This window comes from Acanthaster planci, linkage group LG02 (genome assembly GCF_054643075.1).
Source record: "Acanthaster planci isolate LZ-2023a linkage group LG02, COTS_SCS, whole genome shotgun sequence".
Classification (NCBI taxonomy): domain Eukaryota; kingdom Metazoa; phylum Echinodermata; class Asteroidea; order Valvatida; family Acanthasteridae; genus Acanthaster; species Acanthaster planci.
This window is the reverse complement of record NC_141778.1, coordinates 27237929-27254965: the sequence shown is the minus strand read 5'-3', so window position 1 is coordinate 27254965 and position 17037 is coordinate 27237929. Positions and strand designations below refer to the sequence as shown.

Here is a 17037-nt window from a genome sequence, read left to right as displayed (position 1 = left end):
ATTGGAGGGAGTGGAGCATCACTAGACTGAGGAGAAAGTATCACTAGATTGAGGAGCATGATTGGAGGGAGTGGAGCATCACTAGACTGAGGAGAAAGTATCACTAGATTGAGGAGCATGATTGGCGGGAGTGGAGCATCATTAGACTGAGGAGAAAGTATCACTAGATTGAGGAGCATGATTGGAGGGAGTGGAGCAACACTAGACTGAGGAGAAAGTATCACTAGATTGAGGAGCATAATTGGAGGGAGTGGAGCATCACTAGACTGAGAAGAAAGTATCACTAGATTGAGGAGCATGATTGGAGGGAGTGGAGCATCACTAGACTGAGGAGAAAGTATCACTAGATTGAGGAGCATGATTGGAGGGAGTGGAGCATCACTAGACTGAGGAGAAAGTATCACTAGATTGAGGAGCATGATTGGAGGGAGTGGAGCATCACTAGACTGAGAAGAAAGTATCACTAGATTGAGGAGCATGATTGGCGGGAGTGGAGCAACACTAGACTGAGGAGAAAGTATCACTAGATTGAGGAGCATGATTGGAGGGAGTGGAGCATCACTAGACTGAGGAGAAAGTATCACTAGATTGAGGAGCATGATTGGAGGGAGTGGAGCATCATTAGACTGAGGAGAAAGTATCACTAGATTGAGGAGCATGATTAGAGGGAGTGGAGCATCACTAGACTGAGAAGAAAGTATCACTAGATTGAGGAGCATGATTGGAGGGAGTGGAGCAACACTAGACTGAGGAGAAAGTATCACTAGATTGAGGAGCATGATTGGAGGGAGTGGAGCATCACTAGACTGAGAAGAAAGTATCACTAGATTGAGGAGCATGATTGGAGGGAGTGGAGCAACACTAGACCGAGGAGAAAGTATCACTAGATTGAGGAGCATGATTGGAGGGAGTGGAGCATCACTAGGCTGAGGAGAAAGTATCACTAAATTGAGGAGCATGATTGGAGGGAGTGGAGCATCGCTAGATTGACGACCATGCTCAGAATGAGAAGTGGAGGACAACTGTACTGAAGAGGAACATGATTAGAACAAGAAGTAAAGTAACACAAGACAGAAGATAAACATTCTTAGAATGAGAAGTGGAGCTACACTATAAAGTTTTACCCTGGAACAGATGTTGCATTCAGGCAAAGGGTGTGTACACATAGCAGAAGATCCAGATTGAGTAATACCAATACATTGACAATACCGATGCTACATGTACATGTATCTCAATGCCCTAAATTCAATGTTGACCTACAATGCCTAATTTCAAGTTCTGTTATTCCTTTCTAACAAAAGCCAGGTTTGAAACACTAATTTTCAGATGCTTTAATCATTTTAATCATGGACGCAAGGGGAATAGAAATAGACACATGGCAATTTTACCCACTAGAGTATTTCTACTGACACAAAACGCACAGAAGAACGGTTGAACATGAAGTTGACTCTTACCTTTGATGAACTAATGAAAAAAAAGGAAATGGATAAGATGGACTTTGCAATATACATGTATGGGTTGGGCTTGGAACAAGACGTTAATAGCACAGACTAGATAACTATGTTATTCATTTACATACCTCACTGCGAGTGTGGTCACTCAACTGAAGGTTCCATGCACAGGGCAAGTGGTGCACAATGTAAGGATGTTGCTTGATGACTGCATTAATGATATCCTGAAATGTAAGTAAAACAGAAAATTTTATTCTTATACAAAATTACACATTATTTAACAACCTTACACTGCATATATGAAGAAAACACCAGCAAAATAATGGAATCGAATTATATGTCTGAAGAAGTTCTTGCCAAGTTTGAGTTGTTTTCCTGAATAGTGTGCAAATACTTATGTACCTGATCAGCAAGTGACACTGATAGAAGACTCATGAGTTCCTTCTCAGCTGTCAGTCGCCACATCTGCATCCAGTTCAACTCCCTTAGTTTGTAGAGGTCAAAGAGCATCACCCCTGTGTTAAAACCCCGCCCCTGGAAGAGAAATAATAATTCACTTGCGACCAGATGCATTTTAAGTCCGAAATTTACAAGATATCTCATCAACGTTTCAAATAAGTCCACAACTAATCAATAACTCTTGCGTCAAAGCTTCAATAACAATTCTGCATGAGAGACGCTGATCAGCTCATCATCTCATCATCTTTTTGAAGCCTCAAAAATTACAGAATGAAAGCAATGTTGCTAAAAGACGCAATCACAATTGTCTACACACTAGACAAGTCTATACACTACTTCACAACTTCATTAATGTTTTAAATTGAGCAACTTTAAGAGACAGCAGGATTGTATTTTGGCAAATTAATGTTTAGCCTCAGACTGCTGGATGTGAGTCTCCTATTGATCTCTATATTTGGAACCCATTTAGCTGTTGTTTGGTGAAGTGCAGTTCTTGGCCCATGGACTTTGTAGAACCTACTGGTACAGCTTCTGTTTGGTGAGAGATTTATTGGCATGGTGTTTTCATCGCCTCGACCTTGGAACACATGGACGCCCAAGCACTTTCTGGCAGACTGACCATCTGCAAGCACTGCTGGAAAGAAGAGAAAGAAGACTACATCGGTGACACCTCCTGCTGTCTCAGCAGCAGCCAGTGGGGCCACCACTGCCCGGCTGACAGATCTGAAAGGCAGCAGTGCATACACACAGATGACTAATGTCTCCCAGATGGCTGATGGCTACCATGCAGCCCTAGCAGCCTCAACATTTACATTGACAGTGGACGGCGCAGGTCGAGCATTTGGACCCGAACTGGACATTTGGTCAATCCATCTCTTGCACTGTTCCTTCAGTTGGAGCATCTGCAGGAGCGGGGGTCATATCCAGTTAATGGTACTCCCTACGATTCAGCTACTGCAATCATAGCAAAGGCAGATGTGGTCTTCCAAATTTGTCACTGGTTCTGGATGTAGAAAAGCCAGTTGTGCGTAAACTGGGTACAATGCGGTGCAAAATCAAGACGCTAGACATGTGGCAGTCTGCCTTTCATACCTTCATGCTTCAAGCTGCTTAAATATGCCGAAATAGTTAGACTAGCCTCTCTCCAATTTCTTGGCTTTGCCTGGCATATGTATGATAGCAGTTTTGCCTAAAACAAGAAACTGAGCCTTGATTTTGAGCTTTGGCTCACTGTTGCAGCAGCTGGAGTATCAGGGCATGCTCAGTGTCGCTGTGAGGCACACAAGTAGCTGGAAACCATCCTGACCAACGCTTTGCTTTCAATGGCCCCAATGGTTGTCATTACCATAATTGCCACTAAGCCCATAGTTTTGCAAATGTCAGGGCAGTGGCCACAATAGGTATCGATGTAGAGCTGGTGGGCCAACAAGGTAACCACAGCCATATAAGAGAACCGGCTTGGTTAGTTAAAGCCGATTTTAAATCTACTTTTCGACTGCTTCCCTGATAATTACAAGCTGTTCGGGTTTAAATTTGATGGAATGCACTATTATGATAAGTGCTTACCAATGGGTTGTAGCATTTCATGTTCCCTGGTTTGAAAAATTTAGCACCTTTTTTAAATTTCGAGTTAAGTTCGTTTCATATGTGACTCACTACTTTGGCGATTTTTGTAGAATCATCATGTTTTGAGAATCATTATAGTTTGTATTTACTTGACACATTCAAAACTATTTGCGGAGAGCTTGGAGGCCCCTTTGCACATGAGAAAACTATCAGCTCAGTTAAGACTGTAATATATCTGAGATTGGAGATCGCTGCAATTGCAGGACAAGTGCAAGTTCCTCTAGAGAGGGTTCAAGTAATTACTTAGCAAATTCAAACAGTGTTGATAGGCGTAAAATGTCCTTAGTTGACATTTAGTCTCTCGTAGGTTCCCTTAATTTGTTGTCTAAGGCAATTCCACCGGACCAGGCCTTTTTGCGGCATTAGATTGCACTCACTAGCAGGCTCAGGCAGCCTTTTAATAGGGTTTGTGTTTCCCAGAGTGTGTGATTAGATTTACTGACATGGTTGGGCTTCATTCCCCACTATAATGACACATCAGTATTTGCTGCTTCTGATTGGCAGTCAAATGAAATGCTGGAACTCCACACAAATGTGGCTGCAAGCAGGTGCATACTTTGGGGGGGGGGCAAATGCATCCAGAATCGCTGGCCCAACAGTGTATTGCATAATCCCCTCTTGATTGCCTTCTTAGAGCTGTATCCACTCTATGTTGCCCTACAATGCTGGGCACCAATCCTTGCTGGCCACAAAGTCACTTTCCATACTGACACATACTGCTGTGGTATGTCCTATGAACGGATTATGCCACTCATTCTTTGCTTTGTGCTGCTACATGTACATGCATGTTTGCATTCCAATGTTTCATTCAAGGCAGTCCGTGTACCAAGACAATATCATGAGACAGCAGATGCCTCGTCTTGTTTTCAGATGTCTCATTTCTGAGCAGCGGTCCACTCCACAAGTCTTATAGATAGCCCAGTGAACTGATTACTAAGTACAGCTCTTGCACCGAGGGCTTTGGGCTTTGAATCAGTTTGGGGGCCAGTTTCCTACAGGAAATGAAGAGTCCATTTCAGCTGATGACATTCGTCATTTCACAGCTTGGTTATTATTGCAGGGGCTTTCATCAGCTACATTGCCACGTATCTTTTTTTGATTTTTGCCAATTGGGGAATTTGCCAAATGGCACATCCACGATGGGGTATTGTTGGCATCAGACATCCAGTTTGACGACGTTTGCACACTAAATGTGTCAGTTTGCATTCTTCTCTGACATTCCAAGAACAATCAAAGTTGTCCCCCACAATCCATCTGATTAGTGCGTTCGATCAGTAGATAAAGTGCTTTGCCCACTCTCTGCATTTCTCCAATATAACGCAGCCCAACCCTCATCTATGGGTCCATTTTTCTGCCACTTTAACAGTCAGCCTTTCACCCAATATCAGTTTAATATGGTAATACAAACAGCAGGAGTATGCATGCCTTATGATAACATTCGCAACATGGGTTGTAGGCAATCAGATTGCTTTCTGTCATACACACATCATGTGCCTACGTGCAATTTTGACAATAGATGATACTCAGATTTCTATTGTGGGGGTTACGCGGATCAGCCACATAGTAACAGTGCTTCTTGAACATGGACATACCTTTGGGGATGGTAGTCATCACTTATTAGAAGTTCGTTCAGAAGTGAATAGTTTCTGCACATTAGGAGGTTCTATTTCATTCCTTGGTGGGGATAGTAGACACTTTCACCGGAAGTATGTTTAGAAACAATAATGTCACCAGATTAAAATGTTACATCCCATTGCTTGGCTATTTAGTTGGTTCTTTAATACTAATCCTTCTCCTTATCATAGCTTAACATATCTAATTAGTTTGATGACATAAGCCTGGTTAGCAACACACTAAGATGCCTTTCTTGTACATGTAGCACAACTTGCTGAGCTGAATTGACACTGAACTTGCCTGTACACCATACAGGTATAAATGTGGTGAGGCAAAGGGAGTGCTGGCATGGGCGCCTCACCTGATAGCCGGTTTGTCAACAAATGCAAGGTATCCACCCCGATTGTTGATAATTCATACTGGAACTAATGAGCTAGTATGCCACAGATGAATATGCTCTCCGGCAAAGAATCCCTGTACTTTTGCATAGCCATGCTCTCCTTTACCCACAGTCCATATTAGTTTGGTCTGACATTTGACCTAGGATGTGTAATATTGGAGCATGCTCCAATCAGAAATTGAACAGAAGCGCCCTAAGGTAATCGATGGGCTGAAGTACAATGTGCTTCCAAAAACACTTACTGCCTACATCACCCTACTTCACTTCCTTAAAAAGAAATTCATGTGACTGTGGCATAACCTCCAAATTTGTGTGTCAGTGTTTCATTTTGTTACAAGAACAGCGCCCTCTGTAGTTTTATCAAGGGCAGTCCTGTCATGAGGTCACTACAATTCAGTATTGGAACGTGACCCTACATGTAAATTCACATGACGTTCATTTCACCTGTCTCTGTGTCACTGATTTATTGTTATCCACCTTGCAGCATCCCAACAGAAATGTCATAACGAAACATGGTGTCAGAATCTATGCAGACTTCCACGCAACCTACAGTTCTGCTGACCCACTTGACACAACGTGTTTGGGAATATTCGCTGACTTACCACGCCTGCACTTCTTGTCACTGAATGACCCTCCCACCTCTACCGCATTCTGTATGGACTCACGTACGCATGTTGGCTGTGTATGTACAACTTCATAATCACAAATAAAAAACATCAGGTTCATTTTTGCTGTGATAACTGGTTAAGTCACACACTCTAACTGCATACATTGTCAGGGTATAAATGTACTTCCAAGTGCTATTTTGTTAGGCATGGGTCAGTGTGCATTTCAATTGTGAAGAGTTTTAAGAGTCTTAGCTGCTGATGTTATAAACTAAAGGTCCTTTGGCAGTTTCTTATACATTGAATTTCATTGTATACTTAGAGATCATTTGGGCACAAAAAAGACGGCAACTCATTCTAGATCTAAAGTGCCACTACCAGGATCATTAAATTTGCAAACAGATAACTTAAAATCAAGTAAGGAAAAATTCAAGCAAGTTTGGGACAGCTACGAACTTATATCTGGATTAGATAAAGAGACTGTTATAGTGTATATCGCCCATCGCCCATACTAACTTGAGACAAGGAAAATCAAGTACCAAACATGTGTACAAATATACATGTAAATCTAAGGGCAGTGCACTGTTGTACAAAGTGAAAGCTCATCTGAGAAGGATGTGTTTGGATCATAATGACTGATACGTGCACTAATGGTGAAGTGATGTATGTACATAAGAATGCAAAACGTCATCATGCACGAAAGATATTCACACTGATGCAAATTAAAGGTAACTGTCAGGCGATTCTGTGACTGTGAGAAAATTCCAATGCTACATTATACTGGAGGCTTGTTTGCCCACGGGGAATGAAATAACTGAAACTAGTCAGAATCTTTCTACATACAAGGACACTATGCCTTCAGTAAGTACTTGCAAACTGCACATAAGAAATCCTAAAAATAAAAAAAGTTCCTTGTACCATTTGTGGCGGTTAAAGGTGACAAACATGCACCACTGATAGGGTCAAGCACAGCGCAACAAATGAAGCTGATAAAAGTGAAGTATGACAACATTGCAGTTGCTGAACTGCAGGACAATTCGCACCCTTGCAAGACTTCTACTCCACTAGTTACTGCACATGTGATCCAGCCTGAACAATGTCAATCACCAATTACCCAAACCAGCCAGACTAAAGAAGAAATCTTCAAAAACTATGAAACAGTGTTTGAAGGCTTGAGACACATGCCAGGTCAGGTACATCTACAGATTGAGCCTGGTTCCAAGCCAGTAGTGATGGCTCCACGTCACGTTCCTATTGCTGACAAGCCCATAAACTCAACCAAGAACTTGACAGACTTGAAGAACTTCAAGTGCTGAAGAAGGTCAAAAGATCTTATACAGACTGGGTTTCCAACTTGGTGAATGTAGTCAAGCCAAAAGAAAAAAACTTGTTGTCTGTATAGACTAACGGCACTTGAACGCAGCTCTAAAGCGTGAACATTACCCCTTGCTGGTTATTGATGATGTTCTTCCAAAACTGGCAAAGGTCAAGATATTCAGCAAAGCAGACTGCAAAGAAGGGTTCCTGCAATGCGAGTTGGATGAGGAATCATTTCATCTAACAACCTTCCAAATACCTTGGGGCAGATACCAGTGGTGCCAACTACCATTTGGACACTCGCCATCTCCTGAACTATTCCAAAAGAGATTGGATCAGAGCCTCGAAGGTCTCACTGGTATTCATTAGTGTTGGGCGGTTCCAGAATTCTTAGAGTCGGTTACGGCTCCAGCTAAGGACCGTGATTCTGAGTTAGAACCGGCTTCCAAAGATATAAAGAAAAGCATAAGGTTTAATAAAACACATTAAAGATCTGTCACTGCCATGCCGCACTCGCCACTGCACTGCACTCACCAATGGCACAACAGACTGGCTTTTGATGTTTCCTGGGCTTTAAGATTATCCACAGAGGGTATTTTGAATTTTATTTTTACCTCTTCGTAGACTAGTCATAGCTGGAATAAATCTGCAACATGTATGTTGTACAACCATGATACAACTCAGCACTGCTTCCTCCTGCACTATTTTCCACTCTATGTCCATGTATAAAAAGACTATAATCAGAACAACAACCAATTTGTTATTGCAAGTACATGTAACTTTAACCACAATACAAATGGAATCGTCGACCATGCGGTGGAACTTCATGTATGGACTGGATCACGTGTACTTATTGAACATGTGCCAACGTATCGTAAATGGCTATGGACCATGCATAAACTGGTCATTCGTCCACAGTGGGCGCATCAAAAACTCTGATATGTCCACTATCTTGTAAGCTATGCCATTGCCTGGATCCATGCATGGAACCGGCTCTGAAGTGAGAAGTTGAAAACCAAGACCCTAACTGGTGCATAAGTTTGAGCAATGGCTAGGCCATTTCTTAACCATGCGACGATTTTGCCTGATGTCATACATGTACATGTATATGCAGAAAGTACAACACCTCACACATAAATATTGTATTGTATTGTGTTGAAGTCACAGCCGGCCGTCAAAGCTCCACTGCACCACACATGCTATAATCAATGTGGTTTGGTACCCAGACACAAGGGTATTTTACAGTTCATTTGTGTACGCATTTTCCCTTGTGTGGAAGGGTGCCTTGCTAAATGTATAGCATGCTATACACGTACACGCGGGAGCAACGGTGACTAAGATTCAATGTTTGGAGTTGTCACTCACAGGCGCTAAGCCGTGACTGGGACTCTGATTTGATGTTTCGAGTCGGCTCTTTGAATGTGGAACCGCCAATGGTGGGTACCCGGTTCTGCACAAAAGCAGAACCACTGACTTCAATTTTGTTTTGGATCCACAGTTCCACTCGGAACCGGGACTACAACACAAGCCTAGTAATCATACTATCGCTGATGACATTTTGATCACAGACCAAAGTAGCGCTGCTGATGAGTTATCATAGATCACGATAGAAACATGACACACTGCAGTTTCTTGATCACTGCAAACAAATGAACATCAAACTGAACAGAGCCAAGTCTGAATGCAAGTGCCATGAGGTGACATTCATCAGACACCACCTACTAAGCTCAGGACTTAAGCCAGACCCTGATAAGGTTGAGGCTATGCATCCTCCACATGGAACAACCAACAGATGTGGAAGGAGTACAGAGATTTGTGGGAATGGTAAAATACTTTGCCAAATTCCTACCAGATCTCTCTTACATCAGCAAGCCTCTCAGGCAACTAACAGGTGCGTGCATATCTCAAGAAAAGCAACCAATTTGCCATTGAGGAGGAAGTCGAGAGTGTTCACATGATCAACACACATTTGATTACACACAAAAATCCATGAGCAAATCAAGTCAGCTTAGGCTGACGATGAGAGCCAGGAAACTGTCATACACTGCATCCTCAGTGGGTGGCCAGACAACAAGCAAAAAATCCCTTTGTCTGCATATTTTTTTGTCCACTTGTAAAATTTGTTCAGATATATTTGTTCACTAGTTGATTATGTGTTGTTTAAGTATTGTACCAATTATGTTGTTACTCATAGACATTCTTCTTTAAAGAAGAAAGGCTCTTACAATATTAGCGCCCTCTGTAGTTTCACTAAGGGCTGTCATGAGGTCACTACAGTTCAGTATTGGAACATGACCCTAAATTCACATGACATTCAATTCACCTAAAAAACTGTCTCTGTGTCACTGATTTCATGATATCTACATGTACCTGGTGGCATTTCCATGGATTTGTCGTAACAAAACAATTTTGAGTCTGCATATAATTAATAAATAGCAAATGGTAGCAGTAACCCAAAAGCAGAGGTGTTCAAGCACACAACAGTGCTGACTCGGCATTCCACAGGCAGTGGCTATGATGGAAGCAACTCCCCAGTATAGTCGTCTGTAAATATACCTTGCTGGCCCTAGAAATGTTTTCGCAGGTTGTACTTTTATGCATATTTCTAATGACAGTAGTAGTGCAATACATCAGTGTGCTCCCATGAGGTCACCTGGTAGAGGCTATTTTTCTTAAGACATTACATAAGAGAGTCAAAAATCCCTGTACATAAGGACTAATGCCCTCATCACACTGTGATGATGACCTGGAAGAGCCTTCTATTTTGTAATATTTCATAACATGTGGGTAGGACAAGATGAATCTAAGAAAAGTGGGTAAAAAGTTGTTCTTTCAAGATCGTACTAGGTTGTTACTGAGTTGCCGAAAAAGGGACTCAATAGGGGACTTGCAAAATTAAATAACACGCAAACTAAAAATTTGTTCAATACTAAAACGCATAACAAGAAATTGCAGGTTTAATATTGCAAGACCACGGTAGACAGAACTTCTAAGTAACTTCCAACAAGGATATTTGCTTCCACCAAGAAATTAGAGCCCTGCTACACAAACTTTGAGCATTCTCAAAATTTTGGCATGACCTCCCGTCCATGAAGACCTACCACGTTGCTATCAGTTCACACTGAGTTCTTACTACAATGTGCAAGATTTCATCATGATTAGCTATGCTCTCCCAATTTGCTGAGGACATCGTAAGATGTTTGAGTGTGATGGGGATTCAAGCAGTTCACACATTTTTACGGTATGCAAAATACAAGTTACAATCTGTGTGGAAAATTCTGAGTTCATACAGGTATGTGCATACAGTCTGTTAATATGAGGTTTCCAAATGCATTTGTCTTTGTATGAGACCACACATAATCAACAAAGGATGGTTTGCTGTCTGTGGGATAGTATATGAAGACTTCACCCCTGCGGTTCAAAAGGGGTCTGACCGTCTCTTTTCAGGTAAATGCATGTTTACACACTACACGAATGAATCATTCCTGTTAGATCTGCTATTAAACAAAAGTGGCCAGAGGACAGTATGAGTGGTTCCCAGCTTGACTCTGAAATGTCTTTAAACCCATTACCACCTCACCAGTGCTGGCCAGGGTTTGTGCTTCTTCCATAAGGTTCCCAGATACCAGTCACTCTGGTTCTCTACCAGACCAATGGCCTTCTTGCCAGTCAACTTAACAAATATCCTCCACAGCTCAGCGATGTCAGTGGCAAAGGTCACGTCAATGTCTAACACTATGGTCTGTTGGGGAAATGTACAAATACAAGGGTTATGCACTCCTACACAGGGGTGCGCTCTTAGAAGCTTTACAGAAACTGGGTACACATCTCCCATGCAGTCAAGAACTTAAACAACCATCAATACTATAAAATCTAACATCAATAAGACATTTTGCTGTCATGAAATTCCCCAGCAAACTGACCCCACAATAGACTGTAAAATACTATGCATAGGAACAAAGTTAGGGGCATTCCTTGGACACAAAAAAGTTTATGTTCAACTTTTTTTTTTAAGAAACCGATCTTTTCTTTACATAGACATAGTTTTGGAATTGAGACACACGTTTCGAACAGCAAAACTGAAAAAAATGAAACCAAACATACGCCCTTTATCTGTTGCTCAGCACAGCCCTTGTAAAGCACTGATAAAATCAATAGTTGACATATGTGGGTGCGATATGTACAAATTGCTAACAGCTGTGGACAAATATTGTGGATTTTGATTGGGTTACATATGTGTACATGTATGCTAAGTGTTCACACATACAGAGGGCGCATATTCAATCTGCAGCTGAATGTTCCTAAACCAGTAGAGCACAGAACAGCATTGGCACAACACAAATGTTGTGGATTGTCAACAGATTTGGTTCAACAATTAGACCTAAAACATAATGACGTAAAGCAGTGTCTACCATAGTGCAATGTGGGTGAAAAGTGGGGATAGAAATCCAAGATGGAGGACACGATCGTCAGTCATGCTAGTCTTCGCATAACTTTAGACGGAGCTAACTTGTGGTCTCGTGGAAGCTTGAAAAACTGCAATTTTGGCCTTCGCCGTGTGCTTGATGCAAATGATGGCACACAACAGTTAAAAAGAACCATTTTGGAAAATATACGATTTCTCAATCTCAGGACCTTTTTGAAAATTTTCCATGCGCATAGTGTTTACAATAGCGTGCATACAATCGTTCCCACATTTCACCCACAATGCACTGCAGTAACCATCACCTTAAATCATTTTTGCAGGTCTATTACTACAATTGCAAGTTTACATACAAGACATGTACCTACAATACAGTTACATCAATACTTTCTTGCAAAAGAAATATGTTCTCCATAGTTAAAACATGATGCATTGATAAACAGTGAAGCAGGTGTAATGTTGCCTAATGTCAAGTACATGTATGTACACATGTTTATGCAAAAGTTCATGTTGCTACAACACATTACCTTTTTAATATCAACAGGAAGGATCTTGGTGATTAGTAGCTTCATGAGACCAAAGAGACCTGAGTAATGCTTGTTGGGTATCCATGACACGTCACTCTGCAATTAAAGAAGATAGAGCATGTGAGCAGCTGTTTAACGGCATGCAAGGCAGCAAGATTTCTCAGGATTAGATTATTAATTCTTATTATTAACATCATTTGGAATGATGCTGATTGAAAAACAGGGTCCGTAAAAGACTATTTGTGCCATTTCCACTCAACCAATTACAGGCAACATGAGACCAAAACAACTAGAGATGTGGTTGTGACAAACAACCATAGAGGTTTTCAACATGTCATTTTGCTCTTCTTGCATATTTCAATCAAATCAGACATAAATTCAGAAGATATATAATGGCTTTCACAGGTGCATCTTTCACGTCATGTGACGCGTCACCTGAAGACTTCATCATCACATGATATCTATTTTCATCTACAATATTGTAACGTCAACTGCCTTTAGGGGTCTTTCTCACGCCGACAAAAGACGCTGGGAAGTCCAAGGATTTTCGTGGCTTGCAGTCATTTATTATCAATCTGTCACTCTTGCCTGACACAAACACAAGATTGCGTCCCCAAACACTACTGCGCCAGTGTCGCGGCAATGGGTCTCCCGGGCTGACCAGTATGGGCCCACCACACGGTTCTACCGTGGATCGCTACTGTTTGTATTTTTATCACCTCATTTTTATCGGAATTAGGTCTACTACTAACTTGGACCTCCCCATTTTCGAGCAATGAACATGGCAACTGATCGACACAAAATGTTGCAGATCACAGTTTTTTTCCTGCTGATTCTGTGCCACATTCTTATGAATAACCCACTACCAGAAGTGCCGGACCTGATATTTTCCGAGCACTGGATGGCACCCCCCCCCCTTAACATACCATAACTACATGTTCACCAAGGATCAAATGAGTTTGTTCCAAAACAGTCGTCTAGCAGAACTGCAGCTATGGATGGGAGACTTCGGACTGAAGTTAACTTAAAACTGATGTCTCATAAAACCTATATGTACATGTTACTAATCATTGTGCTAGTGGGAGATGTAGCCCAGATTGACCCAAATATCCATGCATGGTATGTAATCAGGCAGGTAAGTACGGCCAACAGGCAACAGAATGCGAGGGATTTGACTCGTGGTTTCACAGAAACTGCACTGGCATGAATGAATACATCTATAATGAACTCACTGAGCATCCAACATACTAATGGGAAAGCTGCAACTGTGGTCTTCCGAACTTCGACTCGTCATATTTCAGTAATTCAAGCATCAATTTGTAAAACAGTTGTGATGATCTCAGCTTATCTGTGGAGTCTGATGTTGTATTCAATTTGGCTTCAGCTAGACTGAGGACATCCACTCCGATCCCAGACCATAATTTAAATGAAGTTAGCAGTAATTTGGGACTACCAAGAAGATGAGAGTCTCCCCCACCTAATGTGGGTTGAGTCTACTACTGCATACCTACATGTACAGTACCATATTACCAATACCTATGCATTATTTCCTAGTCCATTACTTCCATTCGTTAAATTCTTGATCACCAATAGTGCGCTCCCACTTACTCGCCCCCACGAAGGCGTCAGCCATATTCAGCCTCTTTTCAATGCACAAAGTGCACCGAAGGCCGTGTGGGAAGGAGGGAGAGAGACTGGTAATCTGGTAGGTATGCAGCAGTAGATTCAACCCACTCTAGGTGGGGGGAGAGTCTACTGCCTGCAACCTACGCAGATTACCAATACATATGCAGAGTAGCACTGAACCAACGGAGGATGGGAAGGTGAGGACGCACCACCAAGCCACGTCATAGTGATTGCTTGCGTGCCTTTTCCTGGAAGGGTAGAGGACGGTCTGCAATGGAGTAACAGCGTACAGTCAGTCCATGTTTATGGCCTCCCTGCAAACCTCATCGAGGTAACAGGAGGTGAATGGGGTATGGGTTTCCCAAAAAGGCTCGTTACATTACAGCGCTGAGAAAAGAAGGAGGATCATAGCGGCGAGGCCGCATTGCATTGTGGGAGGTCAGGGTGCACCACGGGTGATCAAATCTTTTCAGCAAGTAAATAATAGGCACCTGAGTAATTTGCATATGTGGTGACTGTTAGCGTGCGTATCATCTTTGTTTAACAGTACTTGGTGTAACTTGGATGACAATGAAACATGGCTAAGTTACCAAAATGTTGCCTTGAAAATGTGTGCAAGGTCAATGGGCTAAAATCAATAAAAAATTACTTGATGGCATCATCATGACATTTTTACCTGGGGTGATTGGGAGTGTGTTAAGTAATACATTGTGGGTAAAATAGTAGGTTGGTTTGCAGAGCATGTGTGGGCTTTGTTTTTAGGGGTGGGTGCATTGGTGCTTGTTTATTTCCAACAAATTTGTTTAAAATTTGGCTTTATGTGACTTAAGTACCTTGTAAAATTTTATGAGATATTTAACAACTTTTTTATGAGTTTGACAACAAAAGAAAAACGACACTAGTAGTTAATGCCCAGATAGTTATAGACAATTTTTCTTCATTTTGAACTTCTAAAGGTGATAAAGCAGGTGGCGGTTGGCGTGGAAGAAAATTTCTTTGTTTTCTTGCAAGTCTAAACTCTTTGTTTCAAAATCACGGTCTTTTTCTAGTTCTGGGGCACTTTGCAAGTTCAGCGTAGGTTGCAACCCTGTTTGTTTCTTAGAGGTCGCAATTTGTAAATTATTCTTGTATCCCTCAAACTTGCCAATTCTGAGATCCATGTCAAAAAGAACCACATATAATCCGGGTTTCTCCACTAAGTTCAAAGGAGTTTTTGGCGTACGGTGGGAAGACTTGAAACTGATTAATCGATTGCTTAAAGTCGGGTTCCGAGTTAATGATAGACTCCACGATATTGAGAAATGGTTGTTGAGCATCTAACCCCGTGCCTTCAGCTATCACGCTGGGCTTTGTTTGTGCTTGCGCTCAGGAAAGTGTACACTTCAGCCCTTATGGATTCGTTGACCTTTGTGACACCTACATGTATGTTGGTAAAACCCAAAATTCGGGGTATAAAACCCCACCAGGCCGTCTTGACAGCGTCAGACTGCTCGATCTAATTCTGATCTAATAGGTACTCACATGGCCAGGACGCGTAAAAATTGAGATCCTCAGCCCGCTTTTCAGCTATTGTTCTCAGCCCATGCTCGAGCGAACATGGTGAAAGAAGGCAGGCCCTGGCTGTTGTACATGTATATATGGTGATCGGCCTTTGTGTGTAGCCCAGAAATGAAAAGACCCGAATTTGCATCATAATCACCAGCTTCACAATAGTCCTCACTTTGAAAAGAGGCAATGGGAATGTGGAAGCTTGAGCAGAGCCGCATGCCACTGAACAATTAGCCTTTTCACCGTATAATTCAACGCGTGCAGAGCACGCTGGGCCAAAAACCGAGAATTTGCAGTTTGGCAGGTGGCCTTCGTGGCCAAGCGAGGCTGGAATTCTTGGAGTCGGCTTTCGGAAAGAAATTCCCGTCGAGAAGGGGTTAAGATACACCAGTAAACGATTGCTAGTGAAGTCCAAAAAACACAACCAATGTTCATTTTCAAGCATGCATAAAAAATAAAAGGCTAGCATAAAGGAGTCAGGACGCATGATGTTTGCAACATGAATAACTGAAGGAGCATCCACAGGAGCTCACTCCAAGAAAAAAAAAATTGTTGTACATGATCAACTTGATTGGAAGAAAGTGCTAAAAATTTCTGCTCAGATCTCCGCAGACAAAAAAACCACTTTGATATCCAAAATCATGCGAAGAATCAACAACTAAAAGCATTTATTTCAGAAACAGGCAGGGCCTGACAGAATATCCCTCTTTGTTTCAATCACGCTGGGTGTTATCTGAAGAGAAGGCCCAGGAAGCCATCACAACAAAATAGTTGGCTCACAGCGGGCCTACTTTTGACGGACCTCGTAACAGTTACCATAAGCAGATCTTGGACACACCCACTTTTAAACATGCGCTGGGACAGTGTTTAGTATGGCAAGGCTGCACAGCAGAATCTGTGGTCAGGGGGTGGCACGTACATGTACATGTAAGTTGGGGCCATAGAAGGGTCATTGTGCAGATCACAAGGTTGTATGTGGTGAGGCCCCAGTGGAAACAGATTCGCAAAATTTTTTGCGGAGGGCCCTTGGGGAACCTCCAGATTACAGGGTGCCAAGGGGTGTGTAAAAACACCAACTGCTAGAAGATTGTTAAGTTCGGATGCCTCAGGATGCGGACTGGGGAGAGGCATTGGTAGGTCTGCATCATGATGGCGAATTCACCGGGGCAGAGCTGAAAAAGATAGGAAGATTGCCTGGGAACTCTATTTGCTCATTCCTGTCTAAGTGCCTGGTGACATGGTTTAGGTTTAGGCCTGTAGTGGTCATTAGAGATAGACTCACAAGTAGCCTGGACGGGCCTATCGATGGCAGCGAGAGCCGCCCCAGAAGGCTGTGACGGAGACTCCGCATTGGGTCCACGTACTGATCGCGAATTCCCTTGGGCAGGTATCTAAGAAGCTGGCCTGGAAAGTGCTGCCGTCTCGATTACATCTGGATGCC

General features: G+C 42.3%; 1 protein-coding gene across 1 annotated transcript in view; it reads right to left on the bottom strand.

The window, feature by feature from the left end:
* LOC110975888 (xylosyl- and glucuronyltransferase LARGE1-like) overlaps positions 1-17037 on the bottom strand; it is a 67466-nt gene that overhangs the window by 28705 nt on the left and 21724 nt on the right. The window contains exons 6-9 of the mRNA XM_022228753.2: positions 12423-12518; positions 11053-11214; positions 1854-1985; positions 1580-1675 (exon numbers count right to left, since the gene is read on the bottom strand). Of these exons, the coding sequence (XP_022084445.2) occupies positions 1580-1675; positions 1854-1985; positions 11053-11214; positions 12423-12518 (486 nt within the window). The remainder of the gene's footprint in view (positions 1-1579; positions 1676-1853; positions 1986-11052; positions 11215-12422; positions 12519-17037) is intronic.